We start from the raw sequence: 13,908 nt of genomic DNA, 5'->3' as shown, positions 1-13,908 counted from the left end.
AATGGCGGGTTACATACATTGCAATCAAAGGAGGGACACAGGTGGGTTACATGAAATCCATTGGTGATAGACTTGAGAGGCAGGAGAAACCAAAGTGGGGAAACCCCTGGGATTGGATAAAAAGTAAAATGATGGACACATTCTTAGGTGGGTGCAGGGACAATTAACATGATAACAGTGAAGGAATCTGTGGTTTCTGTCCTGGCGCCCAGCACCTTAGGTTGTGCCCCCAGGGGTCCAGAAAAAGGGAAGTTATAAGTTACCCAGACATTTCAAGGGTGTGTTATCACAGATGCAAAAAGACAGGTGGGCTCAGTTAAGATAAAGGTTGACCTGTCAGGGAAGATACCGGCCTAGGAGGTGACTGCCCACAGTAACTGCTTTTAGTTAAAGGTTTTTTGTTTTTTTTTAGTTAAAGTTTAATTTCAGTCCATCCGTTGTGGAGACTTTAGCTCTGAGTTTGCAAGACCGCCACGCAGGCCTCCCCTGAGCTGTCAGGTCAGCATGTGGCCCCTTTCGTCCACAGTGCCATCGGTAGGGAGGAAGGTCAGGGGGTCCCAACCTCAGGCCCAGCGAGATGCTGGGGGAGGAGAGGTCACCCAGGGGCGAGGCCCCCCCTACCATTGTCCTTGGCTACCACAGGGGGCTTTCCCCCTGGTGACCTTCTGGACTGGCCCTTCGTCCTGGACTGTCTAACTGCACACCACACTTCCCTCCCTGCTCCTGCCACGGGGCTGCCCGCCTGGGGCCCTTGTCGTGCAGGGCGACCCCTTCGGAGGAAGGTGACTGGGCGGGGGACTTCTGCTCCCGCCGTGGGCGAAAAGGGGCCACAGCTAAACCCTTCCGGCGCAGGGGAGGCCCGCGTGGCGGCCTTACAAACGCAGAGAGGAAAGCAGCCCCATAGGAGGTGAGGAATGACAATTGTTAACTGAAAGCTGCTCGTGGCCGGGCGTCGGTCCGAGGCTAGAACCTTCCCTGCAAAGGTCGGTCTTGACCTTCCCTGAGCCAGGTCATGGCCGTTTGCATCTAAGAGAACAAGCCTTGGAAAAGCCAAGGTAACTTCTCCAGACCCCAGGGCACAACCCACACGCCAGGGCCGCGGCCATGAATCCTCTCCCCGCTGTGCACGGCTGGCCGGAGCCGGTCCCCACTGTGGACCAGGTGCGTGTCCATCACGTTCCTTTCACCCACTCCCAGGGTCCCGCCCCCCCGCCTCCCTGATGGCCCGTGGGTGCCGCGGAGCCCACCGGGACCGTAAGGAACCGGTGAGGGCAGACCGCCTGCTCCAGAGAGAACGCCATCCGGCGAGATTCCGCTTCTTGGCGTCAGTTTGGCGCAAACAAACCCCCATTCTCCGGGGGCGGCGGGCGGAAGCTCCAGGAGGCGGGCAGGCGCGTCCCAGAGGCTCCCAGTCCTGAGCCTGAGCTCGGGCGGGTGCGGGAGGCCCCGGGGCGTCGCTCCGCTCAGCGCCCTGCCTGCCCGGCCCTGGCACCCGCCTCCGGTCCCCCGCAGCCCGCAGCCCGGATGGCCAACCGCAACCGCGCAGGCCGCGGGGAGACCCAGGCCAGCGCCTCCTTTGGGTTCACACCCAGGCGCCCCGGAGGCTCCGGAGCCCCGCCCAGAGCTCGGCTTCCCCGGGCCCCCCTCCCGCGGGGCCGCATCAGTGGGGAGGGGCTCCGATCCCGCCCTGCGGGGTCCTGGGGAGGCGCGCGCCCAGCCGTCCCAGTCCCGGAGGCCCAGCACCCCGGCGGCCCCGCCCCCGGTCCCTCCCCACGGCCCCGCCCCCAAGTCCCTCCCCCAGCTCCCTCCCCCACGGCCCCGCCCCCAGCTCCCTCCCGGGCCGGGATCCCCCGGGCCCGCTCCCGACTCCCGACCTGGCCCCGCCCCCGGCTCAGGAGCCTCTCGCCACTGGGACCGTCCGCGCCAGGTGAGATGCGAGGTGGGGGTGCAGCCTCCTGTGCGTCCGGGTGCGGGGGGCGGGGGTTGGAAGGGGTGTGGGGGCGCCTTGGCGGCGGCAGCCCCCGTCCCTCTGAGGCCGCGGCCTGCGAGCGGCTGCCTGAGGCCGGGAGTGCGGGGTGGGGGTCGGGCCATGCGCTGTCCCCGTCCCGCGGTTCTGGCCTGACCCACGGGGAGCCGGGGAGGCCGCAGGGCCCGTCCTCACCTTCTGTTCTATTTAAGGCTGAGCTCCGCCACAGGTTCTGACCGTCTCCCCGGACCCCAGGCTGCAGGACGCCCCTTTGTAAGTTGTGGGCTGCTCAGGTGCTTCGTGGGGAAGGGCTCCAAGGTGTGGAGCTGCCCTCGCTCCCAGGAGCTGGTGGCACCCCGGGGTGCCCAAGGCTCGGCGTGTCCCTGCCAGGTGGCACGGCCCCAGGCGCGGGGACACGGTGTGACGGTGTGGGCGGCTCTGAGCACCTCGCCAGCCTCGGTGGCTTCGTCCAACCAGGACTGAGCCAGGCGCCCGTCTGTTTGGAACGCGCCTGCTGCGAGGGACCAGAACCCACCGGCCGGCCGGGCCAGGTTGGGGCTGACTTTCGAGGCCCCAGTGGGCAGCGCCCCCCCCCGCCCCCCGCCCCCCGGCTGGTGTGGCAGGGCATCCAGGTCACAAGGCAGCTGCCGCCGCTCCGGCCATCACACCAGGCAGCAGGAAGGAGGTGGCGGCCCTTCCAGGAAAGCAGAAGCCTCCCCCTGCGGCCCCCCCCCCACACCTGGTGACCGGACGGCAGGGCCGGGGAGAGGTGGTCCTAGCCGGTGTCACGTTGGGGGCAGCGGGCACAGCGGCGGGAAGGTAACCCCGCCCACGGGAGGGAAGGGGCTGTGAGGCAGGGGCTGGCCGCCCGCCCGGACCCGCTGCACACGCTGGGCCTCTCAGCCTGGGGCTGCTCTGAATGGCTGCCTCAGGGCCAGGGCCTCGGGGCAGGGCAGGCTCCCCCCCCTCCCCCAGGGCCTGGCCCTAGAAAGGGTGAATACCGGCGAGCCGGGGGTTAAGACCTGCCTGGGGCTGCAAGGACTGGCTGCTCCCAGCCAAGGGGTCCTCTGTGCTTTTTTTAATCCTCGCCTGAGGGTGTTTTTCATTGCTTTTTCAGAAAGAGTGGGAGGGAGGGAGGGGGAGGGGGAGAGAGAGAAAAATGGATGAGACATGTTGACTGGTTGCCTCCCACACATGCCCTGACCAGGTTCCAATCGAAACCATGACCCTACGGTCCTGGGGCCTAGGCTCTAACCACTGAGCACACGGGCCAGGGCGCCCTCTGTGTCCAAGACTAGCTGGGACCCAGGTCAGCGTCTCCCAGGCTGGTGGGGGCTGAGCCAAGTCCTCCCAGCAGGCCCAGGCGCCCCCAAGCCCCGGCTCCTCCCGTGGGCAGTGCTGGGAGGGGCTAGAGAGCTACAGGCCAGAGCCCAGCCAGGCTCCCTCCCCGCACAGGCCGAGCAGTCCCAGCCGCAGCCCCCTCCCTTTCCTTCCCGACCGCCAGAGGTGGCCGGGCCCTGTCTGTCAGGGATGGGCAGCAGGAAGCGGTCATCGGCCCTGGCCGGGGCGCCGGAGGCCCAGGCCGGGTGGACTCGTGCACGGCGTTCTTGGACTTGCAGCCTCCGGGGCAGGAATGTCCACTCGGCCCCTCCCACGTGACTGGGCCAGTGGGTTAACACTCAGGTCCTGGTCACCTCGGAAGGCAGAGGTGTGGGTAGAGGAGCCACCCACCTTAGTGTGTCTCCACCCTCCCCGCCCCCAGGGAGACCCTCCCCCTGAAAGCACCCTCCCCCTCACTGTCCGCAGGGTCCTGCTCTACAGTGAACCCAGTGAGGCCGCGTCAGCTCCCCACCCGCATGGAGCCCCAGGACCCCAGCGTGCAGTACAGCAGGTGGGAGGAGGTCAGTGTGGGCGTTGTGTCCAGCCCAGAAGAGGCCTCCTGCTGGCAGAGGTGAGTGGGGTCAGCCCACCTGTCCCTCCTGCCAGCCTCCACTCCACACCCCCTGGTGCCCCCTCCCCTGGCATCTGAGCAAACCTGGGTCCTCCACCCCTGCTCCTTCCCACGGGCTCCCTCCTGCTGCCCACACCCAGCAGAGCGCCCCAGCACCCCACTTCCTTTGGGGCCCACCTGCCCTGGGGCTACTCCCCCCCTCTCCCCCCCCCCCCCGCCCCCCGCCTGCACTCAGGGCTCACGTGCGGCCTCTCGCCCTAGGCTCTCCGGGAAGCTGTGCTCGGGCAGGCTGGGCCTCACCCTGAGGATGCTGGGAGGCCTGGCCCTCTTCTGGGTCATCTTCATCTTGGGCTACGTCACCGGCTACTTCATCCACAAGTGCAAATAGTGCCGGCTGGGGCCACGGGCTCAGGCGCCCCAACACACATCCTGTACAGCCTCTCCCCCATACATGCATCTGTATCGACTCCCCCCATATACATGCATCCCCCTATAGACCCTCCCATATACACACACCTGTATACAGACCGACATACATGCATCTGTATAAACCCCCCATATGTACACATCCCTATAGACCCCCCAACACACACATCCTATACAGACTGACATACACGCATTATACTGACACCCTTAATACACGCATCTATATACTGACACCCCCATATACACACATCCCTATACAGACCCTCCCCTATACACATGCATCTGTATACAGACACCCCCATACAGAGGCCCCAAGAGCGTTGAGGAGCCGTGTGTGCCCCTCTGCCCGCCCTCCCAGGGGCCAAGACCTGTCCTGGAAGCCACTTCCCAGGCAGAGCAGGGAGCGGCCTGGACCCTCACCCCAGGCCCACCCCTTCTTTCCATGGGCTGTGCTCCCGGGCGGCCCGGCAGGAGGGGATGAGTGTATTAGTCATTAAACGTTGTGAATGAAAGACACGGATGGCCATGGTCCCCGGGCCAGGTGAGACTTGGTGCCTGTCCAGCTGGAGGGCACCTGGACAGCTGTGAGGGGCTGTGGCGAGGGCCTGCCCCTCGCTGGCTGCCTGGCTCAGGGCCTGAGGGCCGGCCCTGCTCCTGTGCCCGGGCCGGCGTCTCAGGACGAGGAGGGGGGTGAGGAGCCCCTGTCCTCGCGGGCCCTGTGGGGTCCCCCTTGTCAGGCCCAGCTGCCTCCAGAGGCACCTGTGGCTGGGTCAGGGACGTCAGGGGAGGCTGCGTCCAGGTGTCTGGCTCTGACCCGAGGAGGGAGGGGAGCAGGGCTCCGGGTCCCGTGGGCTGCTATAGGGGGGCTCAGGGAAGCAGGTTACGGGCCGCAGGGAGGGTCCTGTCCAGCTCGGGTCTTGGCCTCCGCACCCTTTTGGCCACATCAGGAGGGAGTGTGTGTGTGGGGGGCAGCTAGCCCACCTCTCCCAGCCTCACCCTCGTGCCCCAGCTAGTCCCTCTGGCCAACCCAGGACAGGCCGTGGGGAGGTGGGCAGGGGCATGGGCCTCTGTGGGGCCAGTCTGCTCTGGGGGTGCTAGGAGTGGCCGAGGCTGTGGACAGAAGGGGTGCTGGTAGCCCCTGCCCACTCCTCCCCGACTTCCCGGCTGCACTGCGGGCTCCAGGCCTCGCTGACGGACAGGGATGAGCGGCCTGGGCAGGTGCCCGGGCAGGGAGGGGGAGCAGGGGACCCGTGCCGGAGCCAGCGCTGCCTGGGACACAGGGTCTCCTAAAGCCTCCTCCCGGGGCTGACTGGATGTCAGGCCGACACGGTGCCCGCTAGAGCCGCGCATCCGCTTGCAGCCTGTCGCTCAGGAGCCAGCGTCCTGTCCGGAGGCCGTGGGGCCTGAGACCTGACCCCCCAGGCCCCAGCTGCACCCGAAGGACTGGCCCCAGGGCCACACACGCGGCAGTCCTTAGGCCCCTGCTGAGCCGCTGCCCAGCCTCTCCTGACAGAGGCCCGGGGAGGGGGCAGACCCGGGAGGCGGGGCTGCAGGTGGTCCAGCGGCCCTGGGCTGGCTTTCGCAGACCCTCCGCCCCCACCAGGAAAGCGGCGGGCAGGAGCAGGCCCCCCCACTAAAGGTTGCCACAGACGCAGGACAGGGAGAGCGGCCCCAGGAGCGGCAGGCGGGGGGGCTCGTCAACATGGAGTTCGCAGCTGTCACACCACGTGCCACTGAACCCCGGGGCCTGGAGGGCGGCTGGGCTGTGGCCCCCCTCCATGCTCCACTGCCCCGCGCACCCCATGCCAGCGTCAGCCCTGACTGCCCGAGGTCCTGCAGTGTAAGCCAGGCACCAACACGGACACTACGCAGGCTGGGATGGGGGAGGGGGCAGAGCAGCAGGGAGAGCTGTGGCCGGCTCGCCCAAGTCAGCCCAAGGACAACGGTGGGAAGGCCTGGCGGTCGAGAGCCAGGTCGGGCCTCAGCCACCACCACGTCCCGCAGAGCAGGCTGGCTGAGCTCACACGCCCTGCGTGCGTCTGGTTCTGATGGCTAAACGCCCCCGCCCCCCCCCCCCCCCAGAATGGACAAACGGTCCTTTGCAGGCGGAGCCGTGGAAGCTAGGAGTCAGCTGCGCAGCGGCCCCGCGGCCGCTCCCAGACCCAAGCACGTGGCCCCGGGAAGGGGCACAGGCGTGTGCCCACACACACACACACACACACACACAGACACATGGTTTCCTGCCGAGACATTTAAAACCAGAAACACCTCCAGTGTGAGATGCTGCAGCCCCACCACCTGCACGTCTCCCTGGGGACCGGGGCAGCCACCTGCACCTCACCAACGGCTCCCGGGCCCGCAGGTGCTCCTCTGCATCGCGCCCCTAAGCGTCCGCTAGTTGTGAGAGGGGACCACTTCACCTTCGCTGCATGCTCAGCGCACGCAGCGGTGGGAGAGGCGATGCCCACTGCGCAGGCTCCGCGGGGACGGAACGCCACGCCCACAGTGTTCCCCGGGAGCAGCTGTGTCTACACGACCCCAGCGCGTTCTCACGGGGCAATGTGCTACCATCTAAGGCCTTAGCAAGAGCTGGAGAGGCAGGAGAGTTTAAGCACGTGACAGCATGGCACGCCTTTACAGCAGAATCTTCTGGAAACTGGACAGAGACCAGGTAACGAATAACTCTGCCCCCGTGTGTAAGCCCCCCAGAGGGAGGAGCTGTCCAGGTGTCTGGCGGGTTCTCAGCGGATGACCGTCACGTGGGCAGCGGCGATGTCCAGGTCCGTCTTGGACGGGTACACCACCTTCAGGTGCCCCTCCTCGTCCACCACCCGCACCTGCTCCACCACCAGGGGCGCGCTCCCGTCTCGCTCCGTGCTGGGGTGCCTCCTGGGCTCCGAGAGGGGTCCGGAAGTGGCGTCCGCTTCGGTGTCTGAGCCCTCCTCTTTGTTCTCTAAGGTGTACTTGTTGATTTCTGCCATTTTCTGCAAACGACCTAGAGATCAGAGGTGGCCCGGGGAGACACCGGGAGACCCACGCGGTCCTCGCCCATCGCCTGGAGGCGGCGCTACTCACCAGCACGAGGGCGTCCATGATGTCTTTGCAGACCTGCAGGCTTGTCGCACTCGTCACTTCCAAGAACAAGTCGGAAGTTGTTTTCTTAATCTTAAAGAGAAACCAGAACATTTCAGAAGAGTCGTTATCCACAGCAGACACCAGCAACGGCAACGTTAACCTGGGAAAACCTCACACGGTGCCACTCAAGCCGACAGACACAGACCGAGGGCTGTGCGCACGCCGACAGTGTGGCCCCCAGGCTGGGCCGTGCGCAGCCCCGCGTCACGTGGAAGACACAGGGACGCCCGCACCCCGCCCACCTTCGTCTTCTCGCTGTTGGTTATGGGCGGGAAGGATATGACGTCGCCGTCGGCGTCCAGGAGGCAGGGGTACTGCTCCTTCCCGTCCAGCAGGTGGAGGTATCTGCGGAGAAGCCGTAACAGTGAAGCTGCCGCAGCGCCCGCAGGTTAAACCGGCACATCCAAGCCCTGACCCCAAGAAAGATGGGGGCACGCCCCACAGCTCCAGGCACGGTGTCCAGAACCGCGAGCATGGATGGCTTCTGGGCTGAGGAGGCGGGCCAAGGCCCGCGGTCATTTGCCGCCTGTGAGATCTGGGAAATGCTGGGGGTGGGGGTGGGGTTCGTCTCCCTAGGGCTGGTGGGTGGCTCGGTTCCCCCACCACCTGCATCCTTGGTGCCAAGAGCCACCCTCCTGAGGTGACACAGGCTCCCTCAGAAGCGGCCACCCCCATGGCCACGCCACACAGCACCGCCTTGTACCCCGCCCCGGAGGGAGGCCCTGGCAGGGGGGACGGACTTCGGGGAGGTCTCCGTTCCGGGCAGCTCCAGGAGCCTCCTAAGGGGGCTGCCGAGACGGAGGCCGGGACGGCGGGGCGGGCACCTGTGCAGGCCCGACACCGCCTGCCGCTTCCTCTGCTTCCGCCGCTCCTCCGCCTCCAGCTGCAGCTGCCGCACCAGGTCCTTGGCCTTGGCCTCCTTGCGCCCCAGGGGGACGATCTTTGGGGTGAAACCTCAGGTCAGCTCATGTGCAAACACTCTGAACCACTCACCCCAGCGGCCCCTCGCCCCGTCACCTCCCCCTACTCCTCCCCCTTCACAACGGGAGCGCCAGCTGTCCCACAGCTGCCATTCCGTCCCCGCGTCACGCGTGCTCACATGTGCCTCAGAGGTCACTTAGGAGCCCCCAAACCCACACACCCCGGCACTTCTGAAACTGAGCTTAACCTCGAACCCGCCCAACACACAGCTGCGTTCCCAAGGCTACGGATCTGAAGGCCGAGGGGCCGGCCAGCAGCGCCCGCCAGGCAGGCCCGGGCCCTCCCCACCCCGACCTCACGCCTGTGAGAGGCCAACGGAACAGGCCGGACCTGCCGGGACGGCTGGCCGAGCTCAGGCCCCGCGGGGGCTTTGCGATGGGGCTGTAAACCGGATGTTCTGGTTGAAAGCGAGGGAGCGAATGAGGAATCCCTTTCGCGGCCCCTCCTGAGGAGCTCGTGCCCGGGCGTGAACAGGGCCCCCTGCCCCGGGAGCCGCAAGGGCGAGGAGCGGCCTGGCTACCTCCAGGCGCGCCGGCACCAGAACCGCCCATCGCGCCCCGGAGGGGGCGGTCACCTTGAGGTCCTGCGGCGGGCGGGCGGTGTACAGCAGCGGCCCGCGGACGGCCCGGAGGTCGTGGGTCGCGATGGTGGCCGCCGTCCTCTTCTCGCAGAGGTCCTCGTGCAGCTTCGTCTGCAACACGAGATCGCAGGCGGTCAGAGCAGCGTGCGCGGGCACGAGGTGCCGGTGTGCCAGGCCTGCAGGTGCGCGCCGGAGGGGAGGGAGCTGCCCACCCGCTCGGCCTGCCGCCTCCCGCCAGTAGCCACCTGGTGAAACCGTCCTCGGAAGACAGCTTCTTCCCGTTACCAGCGGTTCCTCGTCCCTGACGCTAGAGCAGTGCTGGAGGCTTCCGAGAAGCCACGGGAACGAAAACTCACAGCTGAACTCACGGCTCAAACACGACCCCTCAGCCTCTTCCTCCCAACGCCCAGCTCTGCGCTGGACGCCTGCCCTGCCTCTGCCCTCCCCGGCAGGACTCCTGCCCCGTGCGAGCTCCGAGAGCCGCCTGTCCCCGCGGCCACCCCAGCGTCTCCTCACGTCAGAGACGTGCCTGCTACTTTAAAAGGGGCACGCAGCACGGAGACAACCCATCCGGACATTCATCTCCTAAAACTTAGAGCGCACGACTCGCGTGGGAACGTGCTGGCGAGAGCTGCTGATCCTGACACCGTCTTACGTGGAACTAAGTGACTCGTTACAGAAGCTCCACCAACCCCGGAACTGGAGGAGCACCAGGTCCCAGGGCAACAAGGCCACCCCCAGAACCAGCTCACCGTGAGAGCTGTGGGTGAGGAGCAGGAGGAACCCCACCCGCACCCGCACCGCCAGGCACACTGGTTCTGCGTGTGCGAGGCGCCCTCCAGGTGCCCAGCACACTCGGCGGCCCGAGCCCCGGGGCTGAGGCCCAGGCCCCTCCTGCTCACCAATGCCCAGAGCAGGGTGGCTGCGTTCCCATTTCCCAGGAGAGGAGCTGAGGCCCGCAGAGGCGGGGTCTCCTCACCCCCACCCACCCGCTGGCCGCCGGCACCCACCTGGGAGGTGAGGAAGCGCTTGAGCGCGTTGCCCGTCTGCAGGTCCATGCCCCTCACGACGGCGCCCACGAGGAACGGCCGCACGTCCCTGACCTCGGGGCCCGCGGTGACGGTCAGCGGGGCGGGGTTCTCGGAGACGTGCAGCACGCGGAGCAGCAGCCGGCTGGCCTCGGCCACCTCCTCCTCCCCGCCCTCCCCGCCCTCCCTCTTCCTCCGCTCCCTCCTCTGGCGCCGGCTCTCTTCCTTCTCGGGGTCGGCCCTGCCCTTGCACCTGCCGCGGCCCCCCGCCCGCAGGTACTCCAGGATGGACTTGGTCTGGCAGCTGCCCAGCATCTTCTCCAGGCGCCTGTCCTTCAGCTGGTTCCCGTGGAGGTTCAGCTCCTTGAGCTTGGGGCAGTCGGCCAGCTCCGCGGGGACCTCGCTCAGCCGGTTGTTGGCGAGGTCCAGCGTCTGCAGGGCAGAGAGCGCGTCAGGCAAGGAGCACCCCACGCCCCGGCGACGCGGCCAGGGGTCTCCATGAAACACCTGCGCTGACCTCAGGCCTCCCGGGGTCACAGCTACAGCCGCGTCTCAGGTGGATGGCTAGGTCAGAGAACAGGGCAGCGAGGGACAGGGGAACGCAAAATCTAGTTTGACACGTGGTGCTTCAGTGACAGCAGGTGCCCCCCAAATGGCGCTGAGCTAACGGGTCTCTCCACACTGACACGCAGCGCAGGACGCACTCACGCCGCGGGCACACGGGGAACAGGGCCAACATGGCAGGGCCACTGTCTGCCCGAAGAGCAGGGGCAGATGCTGTCCTCAAAACAGGAATCAAACTGAAACCGGTTCGGCTCAGTGGATAGAGCATCAGCCAGCGGACTGAAAGGTCCCGGGTTCGATTCCGGTCAAGGGCATGCACCTTGGTTGCAGGCACATCCCCAGTAGGGGGTGTGCAGGAGGCAGCTGATCGATGTTTCTCTCGCATCGATGTTTCTAACTCTCTATCCCTCTCCCTTCCTCTCTGTAAAAAATCAATAAAATATATTTAAAAAAAACAACAACAACAAAAAACAGGAATCAAGCCCTGGCTGGTGTGGCTCAGTGGATAGAGCGTTGGCCTGTGGACTGAAGGGTCCCTGGTTCAATTCTGGTCAAGGGCACATGCCTGGGGTGTGGGCTCGATCCCCAGGAGGCAATCAATAGATGATTCTCTCATCATTGATGTTTCTTTCTCCCCCTTCCTCTCTGAAATCAATAAAAATATCTTAAAGAAACAACAAAAAAACCCAGGAATCAAATAAAAGGGGCAGAAGCCAGACCGGTTTTCAGTGCCCACGGGTCCAAGCAGCGGTGGGGCCACTGCTGGTCACCAGCCCCGGGCTGTCCCGACATGGACGCCAGGCCTTTCTCCCCTCAGGCTGGGCTGGACAGGGTGTGACAAGGCTGTCTCCGCCCCCAGGTGACCTGCAGCTCCTCCCACCAAGAGGCGGGGCCTGCACCCAGCCCAGGACCCCGACCTCAGCAGAGGTGACAGGGCTGCCCTGAGCCAGGCTGCACACGGCCCCCAGCTGTCCCCGCCCGCGAGCCTGGACAGCAGGGAGGGGCTGATGTGTCAGGTCAGGGCGGCCTAGCAGTCCCTGTTCTGTCCAAAGGGGCAGCGGCACCCTCATGCCTGCTCCACAACAGGCTGGCGGGGTGGCCGGGATGGGTCTGCCTCAGGGTGAAGAGCCAGCAGGGAGGGAGGGCGAGGGAGGGGCCTGGAGAGCAGGGCAGGCGGGAGGCCCCTCAGGACCTGGGCAGACGCGCTGGGGTGGGAGGCTGAGCGAGGCCCTCCCAGGGGAAGCCGCGCTCCAACCAGAGGACGTGAAACCATATTGGCTCCAATGGGATGAGCGCCTGGGAGTGGCCCCAGCTACTGCCTGGACCTGACTCACGGGGACTCGAAAGTGCTCCCCTCTGGCAGGTAACAACCCCCACGGGGCAAAGCAGGCCGGTCCGAGCCTAGGCGGCGCCCCGTTCCACTCGGGACCTGCTGCTGGGAAGGACCCTGAGCACCTGGAGTGCCACCGAGAGCGCCCCAACCCTGGAGGGGTGCAGGACCGGTCTTTGTTCCAACAGACCGGCTGAGGGCACCTGGGCCCCACTGAGTGAGTGAACCCCACCTCCGGCAGCAACTCAGGAGAAAAAACAAAAACTGAGGCAGGATTTTCTTTTTAACTTCAATTTCCCTCATCACCGGACAAAGGGTTTCACTTCGAAGTTTAATTTCTCTGTGAAACCTGCCGTGGGGAGTCCCACACGTGAGGGACGCTGGGTGACAGTGAGCACGGCTCCTGGCAGGAGGGGGAGACCCTGGACGGAGTGGTCCTCGTCCTCGCCAGAAGTTTGGGTACGTCCGTCCCGCCCATCCCTCCCTCAGTCCCAGAGGGGCAGCACCTCGGGTCTGGGTAAGAGTCACTAGAAGCGCAGGCAGCCCGTGACACCAGGGTGCCACCCCTTCTTGGCGTGCGGCACCCCTGGCAGTGGGGCCCGTGCCAGGCAGGGAAGCGCACTCCACACTCAGGTCTCCCCCGGGGCAGCCAAGCTGATGGGTCAGAGGCCCGGGGACGGCGAAGCCAGGCGCACCGAAGGCAGAGTGCACTGCCCGGGAGGGAAGGCGGTCAACCTCGCCGCCTCTCAGCGTCCTCGCCCAGGTCCTGGAGTGGGGAGCTGGGTCTGGGCCACCTCCTGGGCACTCCCCGCTCTGGGGAGGGGAGTGGAAGAAGCCGAGGCCGGGGTTACTTGGGTGGGGGGACATGGGGGGACGCATCGCTTCCCAGCCCGGCGCCCAGCCAGCCCGCCCGCCCGCCGGTTGCCCTGCTGACCTTGAGCGAGGCCAGGTGGGCGATGTCGGGGCTGAGCTCCCGCAGGCAGTTGTCGGCGGCCGCCAGTTCGCTGAGCAGGGGCAGCGCGCCGGGGCGGAAGAGCTCGGCGGGGAAGGAGTCCAGGCAGTTGCCGGTGAGGTTGAGGGTCTGCAGGCGCGGGGCGCAGCGCGCCAGGTCGGCGGGCAGCTCGCGCAGCCGGTTGCCGCTGAGGTTGAGGGTCTGCAGCTGCGGGAGGCCCGGCGGCTCGGCGGGGCCCAGGCCCTGGCCCGGCGGCAGCGCCTCCAGCGCGTTGCCCGACAGGTCGAGCACGCGCAGCGCGGGCAGCGGGCCGAGCTCGGGGCTGAGGCCGGGGCCCAGCGCGTTGCGCCGGAGCACGAGGCTCTGCAGCTGCGGGAGGCCCCGCGCCAGGCCCGGGCCCGGCTCGCGCAGGCTGCCGCAGCCGCTCACCTCCAGGTAGTGCAGCAGCGAGAGCGAGAAGAGCCGCGGCGGCAGCCGCCCGCCCGCCGCCCGCACCCGCTCCTCCAGCGCCGGCCCCGTCAGCAGCAGCTCCCGCCGCCGCTGCTGCTCCGCCAGCTCCAGCTCGGGCCAGGCCTCCGACACCGCCGCCGCCGCCGCCATCGCGCTGCCGCTCCCGCGCTTCCGGCGTACGCAGCGTCACTTCCGGCGCTGACCGGAAGGAGCCGCGGGGCCAGCGCTCCGGCGCCTGGACCACCTGGGCGCCCCAGGTTCCGGCCGCGCTTCTGCTCGGAGAGTCCAGCCCGGGCCGAGGGCCGCCTGGCCCCGCCCGGCCGGAGTCCGCACCACGGAGTCGTCCTCGCAGAGACTGTGGGGAGCAGCAGGGATCGCCCCGCCGCCGCGGGGGCCGCCGCGGGGACCCTGTGACAAAAGGCGGAGTGACCAGCGCATGGACACCTCCGGACCCATCGGGGATGCCCGGGAGAGCGAGGGCCCAGGAGGCTTAGAATCCGGGCTTCGCCGCTGTCGTGGGGGCGGGAGGGCGGCCGGGGGGGCGT

The 13,908-nt window shown here is 66.9% G+C and overlaps 1 protein-coding gene and 1 long non-coding RNA gene across 5 annotated transcripts; one reads left to right on the top strand and one right to left on the bottom strand.

The window, feature by feature from the left end:
• The first annotated feature begins 1,825 nt into the window (after positions 1-1,825).
• On the top strand, positions 1,826-3,892 carry LOC307103204. 2 transcript variants are annotated; one of them, XR_013813795.1, is made up of 4 exons: positions 1,826-1,927; positions 2,179-2,239; positions 3,471-3,655; positions 3,801-3,892. It is a non-coding gene; the product is annotated as an uncharacterized lncRNA (long non-coding RNA). The 2 variants fall into 2 exon arrangements; XR_013813796.1 differs by lacking the exon at positions 3,801-3,892 and having other exon boundaries at positions 3,471-3,739.
• Positions 3,893-6,569: 2,677 nt separating this feature from the next.
• On the bottom strand, positions 6,570-13,532 carry LRRC47 (leucine rich repeat containing 47). 3 transcript variants are annotated; one of them, XM_079777330.1, is made up of 7 exons: positions 12,896-13,532; positions 10,050-10,499; positions 9,034-9,150; positions 8,303-8,418; positions 7,721-7,823; positions 7,419-7,508; positions 6,570-7,327 (listed from the first exon to the last, which is right to left on the bottom strand). In XM_079777330.1, the coding sequence occupies exons 1-7, from the start codon at positions 13,511-13,513 to the stop codon at positions 7,085-7,087; spliced, it is 1,737 nt and encodes a 578-aa protein (XP_079633456.1). In that variant the 5' UTR covers positions 13,514-13,532; the 3' UTR covers positions 6,570-7,084. The 3 variants fall into 3 exon arrangements, 2 of the variants coding, with proteins under 2 accessions (XP_079633456.1, XP_079633457.1); XM_079777331.1 differs by having other exon boundaries at positions 7,154-7,338; XR_013813793.1 differs by lacking the exons at positions 6,570-7,327; positions 7,419-7,508 and having other exon boundaries at positions 7,894-8,418.
• Between the last annotated feature and the right edge of the window lie 376 nt (positions 13,533-13,908).

This window comes from Cnephaeus nilssonii, assembly GCF_951640355.1.
Source record: "Cnephaeus nilssonii genome assembly, chromosome: 7".
Taxonomy (NCBI): Eukaryota; Metazoa; Chordata; class Mammalia; order Chiroptera; family Vespertilionidae; genus Cnephaeus; species Cnephaeus nilssonii.
Note: the sequence above shows the minus strand (reverse complement) of the source record. Positions and strands in the feature narration are given on the sequence as shown.